We start from the raw sequence: 23,301 nt of genomic DNA, 5'->3' as shown, positions 1-23,301 counted from the left end.
GGAAGCAACTTTGGATAAATCACCATAGCAACACATCAATTAGCTCCAACCTGCTCCAGCGCAGGCTAATTTAAGTGAAGCTGGATAAGCTTGCCACACCCCCGGAAGGAGAGATCCCATTGACCAAGGAGCGATATTAGTTAGATTGGTGCTTCATTAAGAGAGTTCTTCGCGATCGCCAATATCCATTATTCCATCATGATAAGTTGTTGTATGAGCGCTACCGATTCAGCCAACAAGGAATCATTTATTTACAAGACCTTCTTCCCTTCTTGCGCTTTTTTGCGAGTGGTACATGTTTGTAGTGTCGACGATGCGGAGAACAAAGCACTCATAATTATATGACAGTGTTATTAGTACACCATAGCATATCATTATTGTAGAAAATGATTAAGGTGGACTCATGATAGGAATAGAGAGAAATACACCCAATTTCTTTTCACTGCTTCAATTTATTCCATTTCTTATTAATACTGTAACCGATCGTTGGCACTTAGATCTTTATAGCACAAGAATGACACAGGCTTGGAAGGGAAAACAGTCTCGTTTACTTCGTAAGCAGATAAGAAGTGAGTTAGTTACAATGTGAGAGCCGGAATACCTTTTTCCAAGTACGGAAACCCTGAGGGGGTAAAATACATTCACTCTTCACCAGTCCCATACTAGTCTGTTACAATACATTTACATTTAGTCATTTAACAGACGCTTTTATTCAAAGCGACTTACAATGAAATGTAAAACTACACTTAATAAGGAAGTGGGTGGAGTTGAACTAGCAACCTTGCACCTACTAACCGACAGCGCTACCCACTGTACCAGATCACACTTGCTGTAATCTAATCATACATAGATATCGCCGTATAGCCCTATACACAGCTTCTTGTCTTGCTCTCGCAGCGGTGGCGGTGTTGAATTTTGCCATGATTCTGGTCTTGTATTCTTGTATTCTTGGCAGCGGAGAAAAAAAAAGAGGCTCTTTCTTTGAGTTTAGTACCATTGTACCGTTAAAAAAATCATGGTTTTGTTGATCGACCCTGCCCCCTTTTGAAGTAGGACACTTGCACTTGCCCTGATAAGTTTAGCCTGGTTCAAATTAACGACATGGTTAGACCGCGGATCAGCCGTTGACGACCCGATATATCCTGTCCTCAATCATCTCGGTAATTCAAACTGGCTAATAGGACAATTGATCGACTTAACTTAAGCCCTTACGACGAACGGGGCCCTGTCTAGTTAGTTAGCTAATAACATTGATTTAAAGTATAAGCAGTTATTATAAATGTGTGCTGTGTATTTAATCTACATACACTTACTGCTGTAGATAATGTAGGAAAAAAAGTGCGTAATATTAAACATCACTGTGGAGCTGACTGGCCATAGGGGGACAGCTCTTTGGGTGATGAGTGGGATGCAGGGGACCTCGCTCTGTTGCGACAGATGATGAGGGAGCAGCTCAGGCAGGAGGGTGTGCTAGCCCTTACTGATCTTCTGGTGGACAGGAGAATAAGTAAGAAGGATCTGAGCCAGTATCGCGCAGGAGGACATGCGGTGTGGAGGCCGCCATCAGCCTTATTGAGCGGCTGCTGCAGGAACTGGGGGGGCAAACCCTGACTTCTGCTTCCACCATGCTGCAGCCAGGTGTCCCAGCCTCTCCTGATGAGTCTGGGGTATGTAAATTCATAATTGTCTCATAAACATCTCTGTTTTCAAAATGTGTCGCTTATTTCTTTCTCAAGCTGTGGATGACTCTGGCATGCCAGGCATGGACCGAGTTGACAGCATGGCAGAGTATCTGGTAGAGCTGAGGAACACAGCCAGTACAAGGGCATTATATACTGCCCCTCTGTAGAGGCTGTTCCCAAGGAGCAGTGGTTGGAGGATATAAAAAAAATGCATGAAAAATAAATGAATAAATTGTTCCCCCCTCCCAGAGGCATGGACACTGGGTTAGTGCCCCTCAAACCCTTCCCCTCCCACAATTTCACAATTTTGTATATTCTGTATATGTTTTCTGTTATATATTATTATATGATATATATATATTATGCTATAGTTGTTGTTGTAGTTTAATTGGTTATTTCGAATAAAAGTTTGTTTACAAAAATGTATATTTCTCCTTTGTTCTTTTGTGTTTTGTGAATAGAAGGATGTATTAACTCGAACACAAATATTCGAGTTACTGTACATGAACTTGCATTGAAATATTCAATGTAGATGTATCAATACTTCACTAATAAAAGGTAAATAAAAAGTAATATGCAAACAAATTTTGATTTCCACTTATAAAATTGAGCTTTGCAGTAAATAATGCACACCTAAATTTCTGCTAACAGTGGGACTCGAACCGGGAACCTTGGGGTCAACTCTTCTCTCATAAATGCATATATGTATTGAAATATTCAATGTATAATTATCCATATCTCACTAATATAAAGTTAATAAAAGTTAATTTTTAAAAACTAAATTGTTTGCATTAAATAATGCAAACCTCAATTTCTGCCAACAGTGGGACTCAAACCGGAAACCTCTGCCCTCCTAGAAATGCATATAAAAACAGAAATGTAATGTTTAAAAAATGATTGATTGATAATTGAAATTATGATGTACATCAACATTAAAAAACTTTAGTCATGCTTTAGCTTCCATCTGCGCGCATGTGTGTAGGTTCACCCTCCACTGACTTAACTGAAAAAACGTCCCACACAGGCAAATGACTAGAGGTGGTTCATCTGTCTTGTTTCATTTAATAATGACCCTAAATCAGTCCCACTCGGATCTTGTGAGGGTTTGTTGAGATACTTACTGCCAAAATGACTTAGTATCGCTATGTTGTGGGAAATGTCAAAATTGTGGTAACAATTTGTGGTGATTTTGAATTTAATTATAAAAGCGAACGCAAATAATGCAATTTGCGTGAATTTGCAAAATCAAAAAATCCTGGAGGGATGCCTATTTGTAGTAACATACATGCAACTATGTTTTAACTGTTCTTAGGTTTGAGGTGGTTTGCAGTTACACATTAGGTTAAATGTGTAGTCTTAACTCTGACTCTTCACTACTAATTATATGTTGTACTGAATATTATACACATGTTCCTTTACATAACCATATGTGCAAATCTTTCAGTTTATACTGTGTAGGAATTATGGGTATTTAATCTGAACCCTACCCAGTATTTTTCCAATTTGGCATATTCTAGTCTACTGTTACTCTTCCATCATCATTTTTAGACTGTGTGACCAAATACTGAGGCTCTGAATGACTGTGGAAGTGTGTATAATAAAACTTGATGTGCACAAAATTCTAAAAGTTGTTTAGAAAAAAGCATAAACCTACTCAACATAGGCCAGTACTGTGTCAAACCTAATTTTAGAGGACAAGGTAGAATTCACAACTAGTGCAACACAGGGCCTACAATCATATCCTTCTCCACACTGACGCACATTTAAAATCTTTGAAATCACCTGTGTACATTCACAATGTGAATGAAACTATCAGCCTCACGATTGTGAAACACCACATTTCCCACAATCCTCTGAAGGGATGTTTCCAATGACGTAATCTCCTAAACATTCTTAGCTTCCTGTCGGGTGTAAATGGGGACATGACACAGTCGTGTGTGGCATAAAATTAAAAAAATATTTTCTGGGTTGTTCTTGTTTTTCACTGGGACCGAAACACTATTGGATTCGAGGATATTGACGCCTTAGCCCGGCAGGGTGGCTGGCTGCTATGGAGGCGGTACCACGAATGCCGATGATATGGCTGGATTTGAAAGAAGCTGGGGAGTTCCAGTTTAGCATGTCTGTGAAGCAGGTAACGTTAAGAGGAGGAGGAGGAGGAGGAGGATGAGTTAAACCACATGATAAAACAAATGATGGATTTTACTTTGTAGAGCGAATTGAAGGAAAGAACTGTCAGGCAGAAAAATAAAGCAACTAGGTATGTTTTGTAGCTACACCAGCATGCAGTTCTCAGTTCCTAATCAAAGATTGCTAACTTGCCCTGTCAACTGCTAACAGCTAATGTAAATTGCGCTGTCACAGCTAATCTTCTAACAGGCAGTCTGTATGCCTAGCTCAAACCTACCAGACAGTTTCAGTGGAAAAGTAGGCTAGCTAGCTATGACAAGTTATCCTAGTAGGCTACCTGAAGTCCGGGGGAAACGTGTATCACGTACGTATATATTTATTAAGCGGATTGTTTTCTGCAACACACCTATGGTTGGTAACTCACTGCCACAGCTTGACAACACTCACAAATATTGTTTGGCGGGGATCGAATCATGTATTCAGTGCTGTATTGAGAAAACCCAAATAGCTTTTGGGACACACAGTTACAGCAGTTTACAGAATGAAATCTTACTGTGTGTGTGACCTTGTTTTAGGAGTAGGCTACAGTGATTTTCTGATGATGGCAGGCTACAGTGATTTTCTGATGATGGCAGGCTACAATCATTAGTCCTGACCTGTAGACTGACTCTCTCTATCATGAGTGAAGGAAATAAGTCAGACAGAGGGTGTTTCCGTCGGGAATATTTGTCTTACGTACTGTCAAATGACCCACTTCCCACCTTTGGCTCCACCTTTCCAGATAAAGTAGGCCCTTTGACCGTCTTGGCTCGGTGCTTTCGAGTACTTCGCTGCATATGTTCATATCATAACTTTTCCACTCCCCACCTACACAATAAAAATGCAAGAGTATTTGGTGGGAAATTACGTCTGAATCATGCGTGCACAAATTATATTGTCAGACTGAAATTGGTTGTTGTCGGCTCCTGACCAGTTGTCTTGAATGATTCTGTTGTTCCTGGGAATCCCCAAATCTTAATCTTAATTTTGTGCTAGTGCAAGGAGAGGCTTTCTTTCTCTGCCTGGTTGGATAGTCTAGCAGTAGTCTGAATAAATCTCACTTGAGTGATTTGTTTACATCATTATTGAGAAGCTACAGCAAGGTAAGAGGAGATAGCTTAGCTGTCATAAGAAGGCCAAGGACGACTGGATCTAGAGGGAAAGAGGCATTAGGGCCGTGGGGTTCACATAGGGCAGTAATATGCTTTTATTATAATAGCTATATATATATATGTAGGCCTAAATATTACTAATACCATAAAGTTTACAAAATAGCCTGTACTCAATCGGGGCCTTGTCTTGACCAATTTGAAATGAATGAATGAAAACAGTTCTGTTTGTGTGGTAAGGCATCTCTTCTCTGCTGTAGTTCATTTTGAAGAACTATGGAGAGGATCCAGACAGCTACAATGAGCAGCTGAAGAAACTGGAGCAACTGCGGCAGGTATGTCCTTTGACGAAAAAAGAATATGGCAACAGAGAGACATGTTTTTATTTTTCTCATCAGAATGGCATGGAGTCATCATACATTGGATAGCTACAAGCAGTGTTGGGAAAGTTACTTTGACAGCTTCACAGTAGAAGAAGTTGAACTACAACAAAGCTACCCTAGGGAGAATTCTAGTTTGGTTAACTAAAGCTACTTAGACAGTAGAAAGAAGTTCAAACTACTTTGTAAAAAATTTTTAAAAAAAGAGATCAAATTGACAAATTTACATGTGAAATTATAACACAATATAATACAAAAAAGTCACATGCCAGCAAAAAAGCCACTTAGCTGAGTTTATTGCAAAAAGTTCCTACTTGTTCACAGGTCATGCATAAATCAAAAAATAAAATTGATTAGATTTGTGTTTCACGTCTTTGCAGTAGAGAGTGTACTCTCGGCTTTCATAGCTCACAAGTTACATCGTAAGTTTTGTCGGTGGAGCTAGTCAGTGGTATGTAGGCCTATTTGGAAGTATGGCCATGGTTATTCTTCCTCCGGCTGAGATTCGGGAGGTTTATCCATATTGACGTTGTCGCTGTGTGAGCACTGAGCAACGCCTACCCTTGTGCACATGCACTACACAAAGGTCAAGTGTGTGGTGGTGGCTGCCTGGCTGCCTGAATGCATTGCCTGGTTATGCCTTCACAGCGACCAGGATAAGAGACAAAAGGGGTGCGACTGGTCAAAGGGGGTTCAATCACAGTAGAGAAGCAATGATAACATTTAAAAAAAAAAGTCTTTCCTTTCCTTTTATGGCCCAAAATAGTTTGTAGTTTCAGTAGTTAACTACACAAAAATGCTAAAACAGTAACTACGTCATAGTCACTATGCAAATATGAATATAGTTGAACTACCAGCAACTACTGCAAAATGTTGTGAAACGACCTGTTAAATAATCCCCAACAATAGCTACAAGATAGTTAAGATTATTTGAAAAAGAGGACCGTTTTTGGTACTTGTAAAGGTGAGTGTATATTATTAGGTAATAGGGGACAGTTTTGTGAGAATGATCCATAAACATAAAACCAATGTCTTAAATACAAGCTAATTAGGCCTAATTAGCATTATATAATCAAGCTCTGCCAAGGGCCTTGTCTTTGCACCAAGTGTGAAAACTTTTTCATACCCAGCATGTGTGTGTTTGGTAGGGAGCTGTGAATGTGACCCGAGATTTTGAGGGATGCAGCATACTGCGGAAGTACTTTGGGCAGCTTCATTACTTGCAGAGTCGCGTGCCCATGGGACCGGGGCAGGAGGCAGCCGTTCCCATCTCTTGGTGAGTGGCACAGTGCCTATCAAAAAGTCCCAAACTTGGACATTGTGAGTGATTTTGATGTGTCTTGAGGCTGTTTAAAGTTCCAAGGTTAAATCGGATTACTTGGAAATGTTGATTACAAGTATGAATTAATTTAGCTGTTTTGTTATTTGAAAAGCATGATGCCCTGCCTTGGAAGCTTGTTTTGAAATGTCTGAATTTAATAGCAGCACTATTTTTGAAAGCAGAGTTAGATGGGTGAATTCCTCTTACATATAGCTTGGGTAAAGCTCAATCTCAGATATTTTCAGTTCCTGCACCTGAATCTTTGACCTCTGTGAACCCCATTTGAATTCACTGTAATCCCTTACACACTGCCATTTTCTTTTCCTCCTTATTCACAGGACTGAGATTTTCTCTGGAAAGACAGTCGCCCATGATGACATTAGCTATGAACAAGCCTGCATCCTCTATAACTTGGGTGAGTACCACTGTGCATCACAAGCCAATTCCCCTAGACAGAGCGCATTATGAGAGTACAATAGCCTCTGTGTAGAACAGGATTCATCAGCATATGGGTCTGCTGTGTGACTGTTGACTGTCTTCAACCAGACTTGTCCCAGGCCAGCCATTTCCTGATGTTAAATGTGTATCTGTTTAGGAGCGCTGCACTCCATGTTGGGAGCCATGGACAACAGGGTGTCTGAGGAGGTGTGTGGGAGCCTGGGGCCTTAAAACAGGCAATCTTGATCTGATTTCCAGTGAACTGTGTCTGTCTGCATTATTATCTGTGCATGTAGCTTCATGGTCGTAAACGTGTTTCCCATCTAGCTTGCCGTTGCTGAGTCCTGCCATTGCCTTTGTTTATTCTTCACATTTTTTTCTTCATAATTTTTATCTTTTACTCCTCTATCATCCTCTCATCCATTTGAATCATTTCCATGCTCTTTTTTCCCTCCCCCTCTTCTCCCGTCCAGGGGATGAAGGTGTCCTGCACACACTTCCAGTGTTCTGCCGGGGCCTTCTCCTACCTCAGGGATCACTTCAGCCACAACTTCAGTGTGGATATGAGCCACCAGATCCTCAACCTCAACATCAATCTCATGCTGGTAAACACTACAGCCCCACACACTTAAACATACATTTCACTTCTACAAGCATTAAAGACCAGATTGAAACTTGGGAAAACCTTTTGTCTTCCTGGACTTTTAAGTGTGCACACACACTCATATTTGACACAAACGCGCATACACTGCTCTAATGCGCCATACCTACATTTACATTTTACATTTAGTCATTTAGCAGACGCTTTTATCCAAAGCGACTTACATATGTGCGACTTACAATGTATACACATTTTACATTTTACATTTACACTGATGGCACACTACACATCAGGAGCAATTAGGGGTTCAGTGTCTTGTTCAAGGACGCTTCGACAGGGAATCGAACTAGCAACCTTCTGATTACTAAACGACTTCTCTACCACTGTACCACTGTCGCCCTTAGGACCTAGATACCTACTTACAGTGGCATGCTCAGCAAGTCTGTTTAATGTGTAACCTGCTGCGGTATCACTCTCTTGCCTCTGTCTTTGTTTCAGGGTCAGGCCCAAGAATGTCTCCTGGAGAAATCCATGCTGGATAATAGGAAAAGTTTCCTTGTGGCTAGAATCAGTGCCCAGGTACTTAAATTACTTTAATCTGCTGTAGCACTGGAATGGCCTCGTACTAAATCAACCATTTCACTTTGCCACATGTTTCATTCATCTTTTTTTCTCTGAAAATGTGTAAATGATGCTGTGTTAGGTAGTGGACTATTACAAGGAGGCATGCCGAGCATTGGAGAACTCTGAAACAGCTTCCATGTTGGGAAAGATCCAGAAAGACTGGAAGAAGTTGGTGCAGATGAAGATCTACTACTTTGCCTCTATTGCTCATGTGAGTTCCTGAAGAGACACAGAGGAGACATAGGAGACATAACCCAAAGGGCTCTATTCAGCGGGCCTGTTGTTCTCTTGGCTTGACTGACTCTTGAATGACTCGTATGTTCCCCCCCTCCTCTCTCTCTGTCCACAGCTGCATATGGGGAAACAGGCAGAGGAGCAGCAGAAGTATGGAGAGCGGGTATGCACCGCCCAAACATGTCATACTTCTTCACCCTTTGTAACTATTTCATTCCTTGAACTTGTATTTTTATTCTTTTGTCCAACAGTTGGCTTATTTGCAGAGCTCTCTGGACAAACTCAATGAAGCTTTGAAGTTGGCAAAGGTATCTTCTCTTAGACCATAAGTCAGTTACATTTATAGTGTAACTGAAATATAATTGGAAATTGTTAATGTAATGTTGTTGTCTCTAAATTCTTCTTTACTTGAATCGACTAGGGTCAGCCAGATAGTGTGCAGGAGGCTCTGAAGTTCACTTTGGATGTCATCGGAGGAAAGTAAGTGTGTGTGTCTGACATAACTGTGAACACACACTCGCACACACTCTCACTCACTCACACACTCACACACACTCTCACTCACGGACGGACGCATGCACCTATTTACAATCTTTCCTTTTTTACCTGTATAGGTTTAATTCTGCAAAGAAGGACAACGATTTCATTTACCATGAGACTGTCCCGTCTTTGGAAACACTCCCATCAGTAAAAGGTAAAATACAAAAAAATGCACTAACACCTATTAATGTGCTTGTTTAATAGGGTTCTATTAATTAAGGGTGTCGATCTCTAGATTCAGATGATTTCTGTCTTGCTGAGAAAGGCCATTTACTCCAAACGAACATCCCATTACTTCTTGCAAAAGTGGCAGATGTTGTTTTAAACGTATTGAGGACAAACCCAATATAGCCCATCTGTCTACAACACAAGCACAATCAGATCTGATTTTGAGCAGGCATCCTCAGTCTTTAGTAAGAATGCTGCATGTCCCCCTCCCTTGGTCTCAAACAGGTGCCCCACTGGTCAAGGCCCTGCCAGTGAATCCGACCGACCCCAGTGTCACCGGTCCTGACATCTTTGGTAAACTGGTGCCAATGGCTGCCCACGAGGCATCCTCGCTCTACAGGTGAGAGGCACAACCATCTGCCAGCTCGTCTCAGGCAGAGCCCTCTCTTCTGCACACAGATTTAACCCACATAAGGCCACTCACCATTCTGTGCTATCAGTAAACATATACAACGACCCGGTGTGAGATTTGCATAGATAGGCTCTGTAACTCTGAGAATACACATTGATTGTAGTAATTTGTTAAATGCACATTTTACTGATCAAATACATTTATATAGTAATATAACATCAAATTGAAGTCAATGTTTTGCATATTATATGTTATACATGTTATACACAGCTTACAATATTGAAGCACAAGTCAGTGTTAACGAGATCTTCTCCCTCCTCTTCCTCCTACTTCTGTACTTGTAGTGAAGAGAAGGCCAAGCTGCTTCGGGAGGTCATGGCAAAAGTTGATGGCAAAACCGAGGCACTAGAGTGAGTATTTGGGGTGTAATTGACTCAGTGTGTTCTTTGCAAAGGCCTGTGCAAATGTCTAACTGAACTGTGTCTGTGTCTGTGTCTGTGTCTGTGTGTCTCTCCAGGCAGTACATGGACTCTCTGGGCCTGGACCCAGAGTCCATAGATAACATGGACATGTACAGCAACATCCCTCCGGTGCTCATGGAGAAATGTGCTGCTCTGAGTGTCAGACCAGACACGGTGAAAAGCCTCATTCAGTCCATGCAGGGTGAGACTTTTCTTTCTCTTTGGTTTTCTTACCTTTCTTCTCATCTTTAATCAATACTTAGCGATCATGCACAATGTACAGGTCAACAGAAGCATTTATTTACTCTGTTGGACACTACTCTGCATCTTCCTTCATGGTGCACAGCCCTGTACTGACCTCCTCAATCTGTCCTCTCTCTCCCCAGCCCTGTCGGGTGTGTTCACGGATGTGGAGGCGTCCCTGCGGGAGATCCAGGACGTTCTGGACAAGGACGAGGCGGAGGAGCGGAGCCTGCAAGAAGCTGCGGGGAAGCAGGCGGTGCCTCCTCAGCCCCCAAGCCTGGGGGAGCTGCGCCGGGACCAGGAGAAGTACCTGGAGTACCACGAGAAGGCCAGCTTCACCAACACCGAGCTCCACCGCGCCATGAACCTGCACATCAGCCACCTCAGGCTGCTGGGGGGGCCGCTGGACAGCCTGAGAGAGGCGCTCCCCAGGCCAGAGCTCAGTGAAGGTGTGTGTGTGTGTGTGTGTGTGTGTGTGTGTGTGTGTGTGTGTGTGTGTGTGTGTGTGTGTGTGTGTGTGTGCTTTTATGCCAGGCCGAGTATGCATAAGTTAGTATGAAGGCGAAATCTATACCATGTAGTCTTAATGGTAGTCTTAACAGTCAGATATGTAAACTATACACTACTATGCTATATACGTATGTAAGCATGTTTATGGTTCCTGACTCCTGCGTACTGGTAACAGCGTAAATAAAACTGTAAGATCAGTAGACATTCCCACCTGCCAAGTACATGACACGGGTGTATATACACATGCTCTCACCACAGAGGATGCAGCGGCTCTCCAGTGCATCAAGAGGATTCTGGGTAAAGTGCAGGAGATGCGAGACCAGCGTGGTTCCCTGGAGAAGCAGCTGAGAGACCTGGTCCAGCAGGATGACATCACCTCTGCGCTGGTCACCACAGAGCGCCCTGAGATGAAGGTGATGCTTCTGTCCTGGCTCTCGTCTGTTCCTTGCACTTCATTTAATCCCATAGGACACGATTCATGTCAAATAAGGACATGCAAACAGATGATGAAGTTGAAGAGACCTGTTACCTAGCTGGGTAGTCTTCATTCCTCTTTTGGTCCTTGTAAATTAATGCAAGTAGATGCAGGCATGCTAGCAGTCCACTTTCACTCCAGGAATATATGGACATACACATATACATTAATATTACATTTTTACCACTCACAAAATACCAGTTCATAGTTTGCCAACAGTATACCTGTCATTCTTTTATTTGTGTGTCTGAACATCGCTCTCTCTTTGTGTCTCAGAGGCTGTTTGAGGAGCAGCTTAAGAAGTATGACCAGGTGAAGTTGTACATAGACCAGAACCTCGCTGCTCAAGAGAACATCCTGAAGGCCCTGACTGAGGCCAACGTCCAGTCTGCCACAGCCCGGAAGTCCCTCACTGAGACAGAACACAAGTGAGTTTTAGTGGAAAAATTATATTTGTGCTCACCATTTAATTGGCTAAAATCTGCAGTAATTGGCTTTAATGGCTTTATTTGGCTGCATTAGGCATTAAGAAGAAAACGATCCTCAAAGAATAGTCTGAAGTCATTCTGTCCTTCCCTTGCAGATGGAACAGCACAGTGCAGACATTGGTGGCGTCATATGAGGCCTATGAGGACCTGATGAAGAAGTCCCAAGAGGGGAAGGAGTTCTATGAGGACCTGGAGGGCAAGGCCTCCCGGCTGCTGGAGAAGGCCAAGGCTGTGTGCCAGGCCAGGGAGGAGGAGAGGCAAACTATCCTGGAGAGGTGAGGAGGAGAAGATATTCCATTATTACCATTATAACAAACCATTATTAGTTTAACTGAAATGGAAACTCACAATTTTACTGCCCTAAAATGTATATTCTGCTATTGTTTTTACTGTAGTCAAAGTAATACTAACCCATATATTTGGAAATTTAATTTTATCCTTCACTATTTAAACTCCTCAGAGAGCTCCAGAAGAAGGCCCCACCAAGACCCACAGCTCCTAAGCCTCCACCGCAAAAGAAGGCCTCGGACATTGACCCTAATAGCATTGAGGACCCTGAGCTGGCACAGCTGACGGCCGCCATTCTGGCCTTGGGAGGAGATCTTCCAGAGGAGCTGCGAAGTATTCCACCTGAATACGCCCTGCCCCCCTCGGCATACCCTCCTGTCCCAGCATCTGCCCCCAGCTCCTCCGTGCAGTGGCATGGTGCGGCCCCAGCAGGGTTGTACGCACCCATGCGCTTCCCTCCCAATCTGCCCCCTCCTGAGCTCCTGGCCCGCATCTCTCGCCACCCCGCCCCTGGCTTCCCTCAGAGTATGCCCCCGGGTCCCCTTCCCCACCAGCTTCCCCAGTTTCCTACACCACACTACACTCCCCAACCCTCACAGGCCCAGACAGGGCCACCTGTTGCCCCAGCCCCAACTCCATTCAGGCCATCCACCACTACGGTGGATAGTATCCAAACTCCCATTCCAAGCTACCCACCTACTCCAGGTCCCCCGTTGCCACAGGCACCAACTCTACACCAGCCAGTGCCAGTGCCCGCTGGGTATGTAGCGCCCCCACAGATGAGCCCCTACCCTCAGTACATGCAGCATGGTATGCCCCCCCAGCAGCAGCACCCCCAGCAGCAGCAGCATCCCCAGCAGCAGCAGCAGCATCAACACCCCCAGCAGCAGCATCAGCATCCCCAGCAGCAGCAGCACCCCCAGCAGCAGCATCAGCATCCCCAGCAGCAGCAGCCCCAGCATCCCCAGCAGCAGCAGCCCCAGCATCCCCAGCAGCAGCAGCCCCAGCATCAGCATCCCCAGCAGCAGCAGCAGCACCCCCAGCAGCAGCAGCAGCACCCCCAGCAGCAGCATCAGCATCCCCAGCAGCAGCATCCCCAGCAGCAGCACCCCCAGCAGCAGCACCCCCAGCAGCACCAGCATCCCCAGCAGCAATCCCAGCAGCAGCAGCATCCCCAGCAGCACTTTCCCCAGGCCCATACCCCTGCACAGCAGCCAGGGCCCAGGCCAGTGCCAGGGCCCCAGATGCCACCACAACCTCAAGGCCAGTACCAACACTACATGCCCCAGCAAAGGCAACCTGGGCCTCCAAACTTCCCACAGAATCAGATACCCCCTCACGGTCCCCATCCACAGGTGCCTCCCACGTCACAGCCAATTCCTCCAGGCTCCATGCCATATTTACCCCATGTGAGACAGCAAATGCCCCCAGCTTCCCAGCCATACATACCTACTGTCAACCCACAAATGCAGCCCTCTCAGCATCCTCAAATGCCCTTGTCCTCTCAACAAATGCAGCTGGGACCTCATATGCAGATGCCACCTGGATCCCAGCCAAGAATGCCACCCTCTAATCCACAAATGCCACCCCCTGCATGTCATTCACAAATGCTCCCAGTATCAAAGCAGGTGTCGCCTTCATCTCACCCCCAAATGCCACCTGGCTCCCAGCAGCCACCCCACCCTCATCCTGCTCAGGTGCCACCTCAGCCCTTTCCCCACCCCACCCTCCCCACATTCCAGCAGACACACCTGCCAAGGGCTCCTCAGGTCCAAATGCCCCCGACCTCAATGCCCTCCCAGCCTCCCATGCACCCTAGTGCTCTGCCACCTCAGCGCCACCCTCATCCCCAGGCTGTGCCACAGACCCATCCTCAGATGCCCCTCAACATGCCCATGCATATGCCCCACCAGCCTCTGCCACCCCACACAGGCCCTATTGGGTACCCCGGAACTGCTTATATGATCCGGCAACCGGGCCCTTCGGTTGCCCCCCAACAGCCTCAGCCTATGACTCCACAGCCTTTGACTCCACAGCCTATGACTCCCCAGCCTCTAGCTCCCCAGCAGATGCCTCAGGCTCCTCCTCCCGCATCTTATGCTCCCTCTCATGGGGGAAATGTGCCACCTGGACCTGTGCAACACCCAGGTACAGTGGGCTCTGGCCCAGCACCTCAGAACATGATCCAACCGTCGACTGGGGCAGTAGTCGCCCAAACACCCAACGTCCTCCCCTCCCCAGCCCCCTCTCCGTCGCCTTCGCCCGGCCCCTCGTCCTTGGGCTTGAACCCGCAGCGCCCGTCCCCTTCCCTCACTCCTGTTGGCGTAAGTCCACTGCCTCCGGCTCCCTCCTCCTCCACCTCCTCTTCTTCCTCCTCCTCTGGCCCTGCCTCAGACTCCCTGTTCCAGCGACAAAACTCCAGCACTGACGACCTGCTGTCCTCCAGCCCCGAGAGCCAACACGGGGTCACCAAAGACACGGCCAACGTCCTTCTGCCCACCAAAGCCGACCCCGAAGAGGATGGCCAGAGGAGGAAGAAGACTGAGGGCGTTCGACTCATTGAGGGGGACCCCTACCAGGCTCCGGAGCAGGTTTCACGACTCCTTGCAGAGCTGGAGCGTTACAAAGCCACAGTGCAATCCCTAGAGCACCCGACTGGGAAAGGGGGTCTATCCGAGTTGGATGCCCGATGGAAGGACCTCCAAGACCAGCAGGAGAAGGATTCCAGGCAGCTCTCCATCGCCATCGCACGCTGCTACACCATGAAGAACCGACACCAAGATGTCATGCCTTACGACCGAAACCGCGTGGTCCTGCGCTCAGGCAAGGATGATTACATCAACGCTAGTTTCATCGAGGACCTGTCCCCATACTGCCCTCGGCTCATCGCCACGCAGGCACCGCTCACAGGAACAGCCGCTGACTTCTGGCTCATGGTGTACGAGCAGAAGGTGTCGGTGGTGGTCATGCTTGTATCTGAGCATGAACTTGAGAAGGTAGGGATACTAGTTATGCCACTCATGTACTACCTAGCATTATGGTTAAACAAGTTTGATTTACTTCAGTTTGAATTTAAGATTACGTTTCATATCTCCTGACCGCCAGAGGAGTCAATTCGTAGTGGCTATTCTGTTGCTCTAGCTGCAGACCAAGGGTTGTGTACCAAAAACATCTTTGTCACACAACAGTCTTCCTCTTATCTCTCCTGACTGTTGATCAGACTGGATAATCTTTTGACCGTGCAGCCCGGTAACTTCGACAGAGCTACAAATGACTTCATCCTCTATGGGCTGTTCTTCGACTAGCTGTCCTTGGATAATAAAACTTGACAATCTATGTGTTTAGTAGACCCTATCTAACCCGGAACTTGCTTAGTAACAGGCAAGACAGTTTGAGCATAAGCCCTAGCTCAGTGACAGGCTTCATACAGTCCAAGCACAAACACAGCAGCCTTGCCTTGAGCCCAGCTCGGTAAAAAGCTCGCTACAGCCCAGCACAAGTCAACCTTCCCTGGAGCCTAGCTCGGTGACGGACTATTACACCACAAACACTGATTCCTTTCCCCTTGGGATCCCCACATGGATCCACTGTCCTGTCCAATTGATTCAGTGCTGGCTTTCCAACAGTCACTGTTTGAGTCCAGGAAGTCTCCAGCCACACTTAAGGCATATGTGGCTGCGTCTCTAGTCATCGTGCCCTAATTGACGGCCCCTCTCTTGGTTCAAATTGCCTACTGGTCTTCTTTGTTTAAGGGGACAAATAGACTGCAGCCAGTAAGACTGGCTAGGTATCATCTACTAGAAATAGACTGTCCTGGCGGTCAGGAGATACGAAACATAACGCTGGTTACGGACGTAACTGTGGTTATGTGAGTAGTGAAAGTATGAAAATTAGATTATTCCTTTGTTTTCACTGCTTATTTGCAACTAAATTGATGGATTTACCTCAACAGTTCCTAATTTACTTAAGTGCTCTATCACTAAATTACAACTTCTAAATGAGATTGATTTCATCCATATCGTTCCTTCTTTCTTTTGTCATCTGCAGCAAAAGGTGCCATGTTATTTCCCCTCCGAGCGAGGTAAGCAGGTCTCTCAGGGACCAATCACACTCACCCTTACCACCCAGAAGACCACGCCCACACACATAGAGCGTATGATCAGCCTGCAGTACCGCGACCAGAGCCTCAAGCGCACCGTCATCCACCTGCAGTTCAACTCCTGGCCTGAACTGTGAGTCGCTCCACCAAACTCACACATAAACACAAACACAAAGACATACACAAAGACATAAACACACAAAGACATACACAAAGACAAAGACATACACAAAAACATACACACACAACGTTACCTTCTTAACACCATATGTCTTCCTTTCCTTCCTTCCAGCGGGCTGCCTGACAGCAAGAGTAACGTAATACGTTTCATCCAAGAGGTCCATGGTCACTACTCGTACCAGAGGCCTTTACACACTCCCATTGTGGTGCACTGCAGGTACAGAACCATAAGTCTTATGCAACTTACAAACTGAGGATCAAAGAAGATAAAGGATGTTGATAAGCAGGGATTTCACCTCCTTTCACCCTACTCGTGTTTGTTAGCTCTGGTGTATGCCGCACTGGCGCCCTCTGCCTGTTGTATGCTGCAATGCAAGAAGTCGAGGCTGGAAATGGCATCCCTGACCTGAACCTGATGGTGAGGAAGATGAGGCAGCAAAGAAAGAATATGCTGCAAGAAAAGGTCAGTATGTCTCAGGTCAGAGGTATCCATTAGCGGGCTGTGAGGGCACTCCAGCTTTTCCTGACAGTCAGTAGACTTGTTTTAGGTGGAAATAGTTTTTTTTGCGATCAAATGTTTTAATTTTTTTATAACAATGAGTTTATACAGGGAGAGTAAGGTGGAAATATTGTTGAAGGGTTTCTACTGTCAAGAACATTTGGCATTTGCCAACTTTGGAGTCAAAGGCCAAGTTTGATTCATTTTGTAGTCGTTCTTACTACATGGTCCACAATTCTGAATCTTTCTCGCAGTTGCACCTGAAGTACTGTTATGAGGCCGTCCTGAAGCACGCAGAGCAAGTCCTTCAGCGCCATGGGGGCTCTACTGTCCCATGCAGTAAGACTGTCAACAATGCCACCATTAAGGTACAAACACTGTCCTGGGTTTTCTTAAAGTTACTGAGCACTATATTTTAAGACTTAACTCTAAAGTGCTGTTGAAAAATGTGTGTGGTTTGCCAATATTTGGTTCCATATTATTTTATGAATATCTTGTAATTAAATTTGGAAAAATTATTTGTGGCTTGAGAAATCTTTCACATTCTGACATTCAAGTCTGACTGTCTTTTAACAGTGAAAGCTGCAAAGGTATCAGTACATCATTTGCTCCTCGGCAAACACCTGTAATTTCCCTCTCTGTCTCCCTCTCGTCCAACCAGTCCTATTCCAGACAGGAGTCGCAGGACATCGTCCTGGGCGGAGACCTGCCCATCAGCTCCATCCAGGCCACCATTGCCAAGCTCAGCATACGGCCCCCGAGCGCAAGTGACTCGGAGCAGGAGTCCAGCCTGGATCTGTACCCCTCCGCTCCACCTGATCTCCCCCTCCAGGGAGCTCCAGATTGCACAGACGACACGCTACAGGACCCCTTCCCTAGTGACGCCCAGCCTTCCTCCTTCAGCCCCCCTCCCTCCATCTCCTCTTCCTCCTCCTCTCCGGCCAAAGCTCAGTCCCCCTCGCCGCCTGCTCACCAAGGCAATGGGTTTGTGGAGCCTTCCCCCGGATCTCCTACGTCCAATCACCACACCGCACCTCCCTTAGATCCTTCAGGAACAGCTTCTCCTCCACCTCCCCCCACCTCCTCATCTCCCCCCACCTCCTCATCTCTGGACCTGCTGGCTTCCATGACGGCCGAGGCCTTCACGCTGGATGCAGCGTGCCGGGGGAAACCGCGAATCAACAAGCAGAGCTTCCTCCAGCCCCAGGAGGGACAGGGTTTGCAGGGGGCGCCTCAGGGCGACGACCCCCTCAGTAACCTGGATCCTCTCTGGACCCTCAGCAAGACCTGAGAAGTCGAGGGAAGCTCCCGCTTCCCCCCCTCCTCCCTCTGTTCTACTCCGCTTCCATTTCTTCTCTTTATCCATCGAATCATGCCAGGGAATTCCTAGATCTTCTGTCATCTCGACACCCCGACGTTGTCTGTGCCTGTGGGACCGTGTCACTGTGCGTCTGCTTATTTATATCTGAGGGGGGGGGGGGGGGGGAGGACCGCAGCCCCAGCCCCAGCCCCAGCCCAGTTAGACCGTGTTCAGCATTCCAGAACTGACTGATTTCTTAGCATGCACATCACACTGCTGGATGCTTTGATGGACTTGAATTCATTCACTGTCTTAACACCAAGAAAGATGGTTGACATGATGAGGCTTAAGGTGAAGTACGCTTGCTAGCAAAGAGTATGTACTTGAAAAGGAGGCCTTCTAATTTATTGGTTTCTGAATTGGCACGTTGTTGCTGGGCCTGGTTCCACTTTGCTGCTTATTCTGTGGCTTGTCTGTTGTCAAGATTATTGCACACGTTTAGTGATATAGCAATGTGATGCTGTATCCATCATATTGTATTAACATTAGGGCCAAACTGTAGCTGGAGATAAGGCTTGGAAATCCTAGACTGATTGAAGTACTACTTTTACACTTACTGAATCGGCACTTCTAGATAGCATAGCATTCTAATGAGTTGATTCTTTCTTGCCTTTCTTTTAACATTGTGTATATACATCAATATCTTAATTAAAATCTGAATCCTGAAAAGTATCTTTTTGTTTTGTTGTCCAATGTTCTTTCTAGATAATGATATCCTGACAGATTTATATTATTGCAACAAACCACACACACACACACACACATATATATATATATATCTCATTCATGTTATAAAAAGTATATTTTAATGGCAAGTAAGGACAGCCAAATTCATCTTGTTATTCAAAATGAATTTGCAGAATAGTTTGTATCAAAGGCCACTAGCAATACACACATTCATGTAGACATATTCCCTATATGGCAGATTAACATTATGAAATAATCAGTGTACTTGCTCCCAAAATAAACTGCATGAATGGTTTGCTACTCTCTGAAGGGTGCGTTGTGAGGTAATGAGGCAACTGAGACAGGTTAAGGTATCAAAGCCTTTTTTATTTGTAAATTAGTACAAAGTCTTCTTCCTGTGTTAAAAATAGTAGAGAGCATAAGTTACATCCTCTAAAGTTCTCCTGCCACTCTGTAGCAATGGGGTGGGGAGGGAGCCAGATCAAGCCTCAGTCACACACAGCAGAAAAATATTTACACCCAGTCTCTCGCTCTCCCTCCCTGTCCCTCTCCTGGGAAACATTCTCCATCAACCGTGATAGGCCTGCAGTGCAACCGTGCTTGTCTCCTCAAATCCTCAACAAAATCAACCCTGGTTACGAGAACACGTCTCCTGCCAGTCAGGTCCGATCAAAGTTCTCCTTGGGTTGTTTCAACTTCCGTTGAAGGTGACAACTTCTAATTAGTTGGGAACATTTTGTTTGTATCTTTTTTCCCCCACAAATAAATTCCAGGTTTTTAAAAGGTTATATATATATATATATATATATAGTAATCTTCATCTTAGAAGATTACGATTATTATTTTGCCAGCAGTAAGTTATAGGCTCAATATTTCAGTCAAGCTGCCAATTTTCCCCTAACTTGGAAAAAGGTAGATGTACCTACTGTACACCTAAATGATTAAAGGTACAACAGCTCAAAGGTTGATGTACCATAAATGATGCCCACATTTGGCCAAAATTGATATCGAAGTGATGAGATGATCCAAGTAATGCATCACTGGGACTCACTGGGACTGTAATGCATACAGTCCCAATCGTGTGGAGAGTGGCTGTAGCTACTACTCATCAGACCATCCACATAACTAGCCTTGGCCATCTTATTGGATTCAGTGAATACTGACTAAAGGGTATTACTTGAACCTGAGTGAGCCATGCCTACAAACCATGACTGGTCATCTGATAGTCAGATGCCACACATGGAGACCCCCTGAAATGGCCACCGGGATTTTAGACAAGAAAAAAAGGGGTGTGGATCCTGTTCACTCGAAGTAATACACACAACTGTCGCCTGCACACAAACAAGGAAAAGGAAAAATGAGAAAACATAGCCGAGTAACACAGCCTGTGACAATGGCATGGTCCCCTACATTGACAGCTTCTATACAGTGCATTGGACATTTGTCCCACAAGGAGCCTATGACATTGGGCGCAGGATTTAAATTCAAACCCACCGCACTGGATTATGGGTGAATTCATGTCTCCAAATGCAGGTGGTCCATTACGCCAGGATAGCCAGATTACCAGACATTTCATTCAAGCCCATTCTACAGACCACTTAATTGAACAGTCAGCCCAGCACCAATTACAGACCAGTCATGTGGTACTGAGCACACACCAACCAGTTATCTGCAGGGCAGCATTCTGGTTGAGTGCTACAAATCTAATAATCAAAAACATCTGAGGAATGCTATGGCTTGGCTGGCTTCAGGTGGTGGTGGTGTTGCTGTTTATAGCAAAACTGTAAGGCTAAAGCTGACTACGTGTTACTCGACTGTCAGGGTCTCAAACACTATATAAGAGACCATCAGGGAAACAAACCATGAAAACAAAAGTGCCACTGTCCCATCCCCCCTACCAAGACACAATTCACATTTCAACCAAAATCACTATCTGGTTTGGAGAACCTTAAAAAAAAAAAAAAACAATAATTTATACTAATAAAAAAAATCTAAAAACAAACAAAACAAAACAAAAAAATATCTAAAGCTTTCTCTGTCACTATTTACATTGAAAAAAAGCTAATAAATTACAATAGACTTTGCTGTCTGTTCTGTGCGTTCCTACTTGCTTGTATGGGTGTTCTTGCTTTCCAAACCAATCAAATCCAAATAAGTAAACCTTGCATCCGTCCACTAAGCTGTTCTGCACAACTTAGCATCCAAACAACCATGGATACCATTCAAATAGCTTTAAAAGGTGCTTTAAATAACTACTTTTGTGATCCTTTGAGGACCAGAAGAAATGTGGACAAATGGCATTTGAGAATATGTGTGATTTTGTATTAGTGTATTAACGTCTCCGCTTACATATCTGGATTGAATGTGCAAATGTTAATGAATGTGTTAGTGTTTTGAGTGTGCATGTTAAATGAGACTTTTGTATGGGTAGTGTGTATACGTGGATGTGGGTTTATGTGACTGCAGAATTGACTGCAGTTGTACATTCTCCTTCTGCGGTTAGGCCTCAGCAGGTGGGTCTGCTTTAACGTCTAGAAAACATCCTCCTAGGAACCAGTCGGCTCACGTGGACTTCACTCGAGACACAAGAATAAAAAGGCTTATGCTTCACCTGGTCCACTCATCTCAGAAACCTCAAGCATGCTGTTGCTTACCTAAAAACACTAAATACAGTAACTCTCATCTGGTCCCTGTCTATGGTTTCATGATAGACCAATTCCCCTGGAACTACAACTGCTACAGTTGATCTCTGTAATCTCTGTTGAACTGGACTGGCCTGTCCTTCCAATCAGCCATTAAAAACATTGTTGGCAAGCAAATCAAGACCAGTCTTTCTACAAACATGGAAAAAAATAAAATGGCCAATCCTGAATACAGCTACAATCACTGTCTAAAGATTTAGCTGGATAGCCAGTGTTTAGGTAGGCCTCCACACCTTTAGCTGGATAGCCAGTGTTTAGGTAGGCCTCCACACCTTTTATACCAACCAAAGCACAGAAGTAAGCACTATCATGATATAGAGATCAGCTTTATCGTGACCGACACAAACATATTATGATGATGAACGTCAACAGCACAAATATCCTCCTGAATCAAGACTCTGGGCCTGGTCGTGGTTCCCAGGAGAACAACTACATGGTTCGAGAAGTAACCCACCCACCGACGATAAAGACCCTGACTCACCTGTAATCTAAACTCTCAGCTCCTGTTGATATTCATTTTATATGCATTGTCATATTATTAAACGTTTACGTTCATCAATTAAAGGATTAGATTTTTTACATTAACACTTCTGACCTCGTCAATTATTATGCAAGAGGCAAGGGTCAAGTTTAGCAGTTTCATACAAATTGTGTTAAAATTGTTTATAAATCCATCACTAATAAATAATAGATTTAACCATTTAAAAAAAAGAAGAAATAACAACCCCCCCTGGAGGTAACAATGATTACAGTATCTTTCAATCCATCACATCCAACACACACACACCACGCAAACATATACCTTTAGATTTTGTTCATTAACAGTGTCTTCGCATTTCATTTTTTACCAAACACCATTACCTTCTTATTCATCCCTGGCAAACACACACAATCAGCACACACACACACACCTTTATCGCATTCACCCTGGTGCTAGTGACTGCTGCCCATGGGCGTACAGCTGCAAACCATTCCCAGCCGTGGGTCCATCACACTAAGGGCAGGCTGCTCCACTCTGATGAGACCCCTGGCTGGCCTACACTGCACGACCTCCAGCAGCAGCAGCGTTCGCACCATCCTCTGAGGAGTAGAAACACATTCTGCTGGAGGATGTCCATGCTCTACCAAAAAAAAAACTGACAAAATATACAAAACTGCTTTGAAAAAAAGCTAGAGGCCAGCAGAAACAACAAAAAAAAAAAAATTGTGAGCCCCCACCCAAGGCAGTCATGCTCCATAGAGCGAGCCCCTCTGCAGAGGATGGAGTCTGTCCTTCTGCCTTGGACAGACTGCAGACTATTTATCTGCCTCTGCACATCTATGTACAGAGACGGGACAGCAGTGGAAGAATGCTACACACAGTCTCCCCTCCCCTGCCTGTGTGGCACAGAAGGATGATTGGGGCCATGGAGGGGAGAAGAGAATAGTCACATCTGATGTGATAAAAAAAAAAAAAAAAAAAGTGAAAGCTCAAACTGCAGCTGAGAGAGACAGAGGCAGAAAGGCAGACAGACAGACAGACAGACAGACATTTGAAAAAAAAAAGAGAGTGAGAGACAGTGTCATCAGTGCAGTCAGGCTGAAGCAGTCGTCCAGCCTGAGAGAGGTCCCTCTATCTGTCCTCTCTTCTT

At 45.1% G+C, this 23,301-nt stretch overlaps 2 protein-coding genes across 3 annotated transcripts in view; one reads left to right on the top strand and one right to left on the bottom strand.

The window, feature by feature from the left end:
- The first annotated feature begins 3,575 nt into the window (after positions 1 to 3,575).
- ptpn23a (protein tyrosine phosphatase, non-receptor type 23, a) lies at positions 3,576 to 18,953 on the top strand. 2 transcript variants are annotated; one of them, XM_031576395.2, is made up of 25 exons: positions 3,576 to 3,816; positions 5,221 to 5,295; positions 6,489 to 6,616; positions 7,000 to 7,076; positions 7,257 to 7,306; positions 7,573 to 7,704; positions 8,199 to 8,279; positions 8,404 to 8,535; positions 8,674 to 8,721; positions 8,810 to 8,866; positions 8,980 to 9,038; positions 9,173 to 9,252; positions 9,552 to 9,666; positions 10,023 to 10,088; positions 10,196 to 10,341; positions 10,526 to 10,831; positions 11,151 to 11,305; positions 11,644 to 11,795; positions 11,951 to 12,130; positions 12,316 to 15,139; positions 16,191 to 16,375; positions 16,535 to 16,639; positions 16,747 to 16,885; positions 17,176 to 17,289; positions 17,583 to 18,953. In XM_031576395.2, the coding sequence occupies exons 1-25, from the start codon at positions 3,733 to 3,735 to the stop codon at positions 18,210 to 18,212; spliced, it is 6,120 nt and encodes a 2,039-aa protein (XP_031432255.1). In that variant the 5' UTR covers positions 3,576 to 3,732; the 3' UTR covers positions 18,213 to 18,953. The 2 variants fall into 2 exon arrangements, with proteins under 2 accessions (XP_031432255.1, XP_042565091.1); XM_042709157.1 differs by having other exon boundaries at positions 3,725 to 4,176.
- A 2,129-nt stretch (positions 18,954 to 21,082) lies between these two features.
- LOC105894638 (SREBF chaperone) overlaps positions 21,083 to 23,301 on the bottom strand; it is a 30,653-nt gene continuing 28,434 nt past the window's right edge. The window contains exon 23 of the mRNA XM_031576396.2: positions 21,083 to 23,301. This exon is cut by the window's right edge and continues 260 nt beyond it. The gene's annotated coding sequence lies outside the window, so the exon portion shown is untranslated.

This window comes from Clupea harengus, chromosome 11 (assembly GCF_900700415.2).
Source record: "Clupea harengus chromosome 11, Ch_v2.0.2, whole genome shotgun sequence".
NCBI lineage: Eukaryota > Metazoa > Chordata > Actinopteri > Clupeiformes > Clupeidae > Clupea > Clupea harengus.
The sequence above is the reverse complement of the archived record's forward strand: the minus strand, read 5'-3'. Positions and strand labels throughout refer to the sequence as shown.

Bases quoted from the DNA above. Each gene is read 5' to 3' on its own strand.
- ptpn23a (XM_031576395.2), top strand. From the start codon at position 3,733: ATGGAGGCGGTACCACGAATGCCGATGATATGGCTGGATTTGAAAGAA. The intron at 6,617-6,999 runs GTGAGTGGCACA...CCTTATTCACAG, and splicing joins GCAGCCGTTCCCATCTCTTG to GACTGAGATTTTCTCTGGAA. The intron at 16,376-16,534 runs GTGAGTCGCTCC...CCTTCCTTCCAG, and splicing joins TTCAACTCCTGGCCTGAACT to CGGGCTGCCTGACAGCAAGA.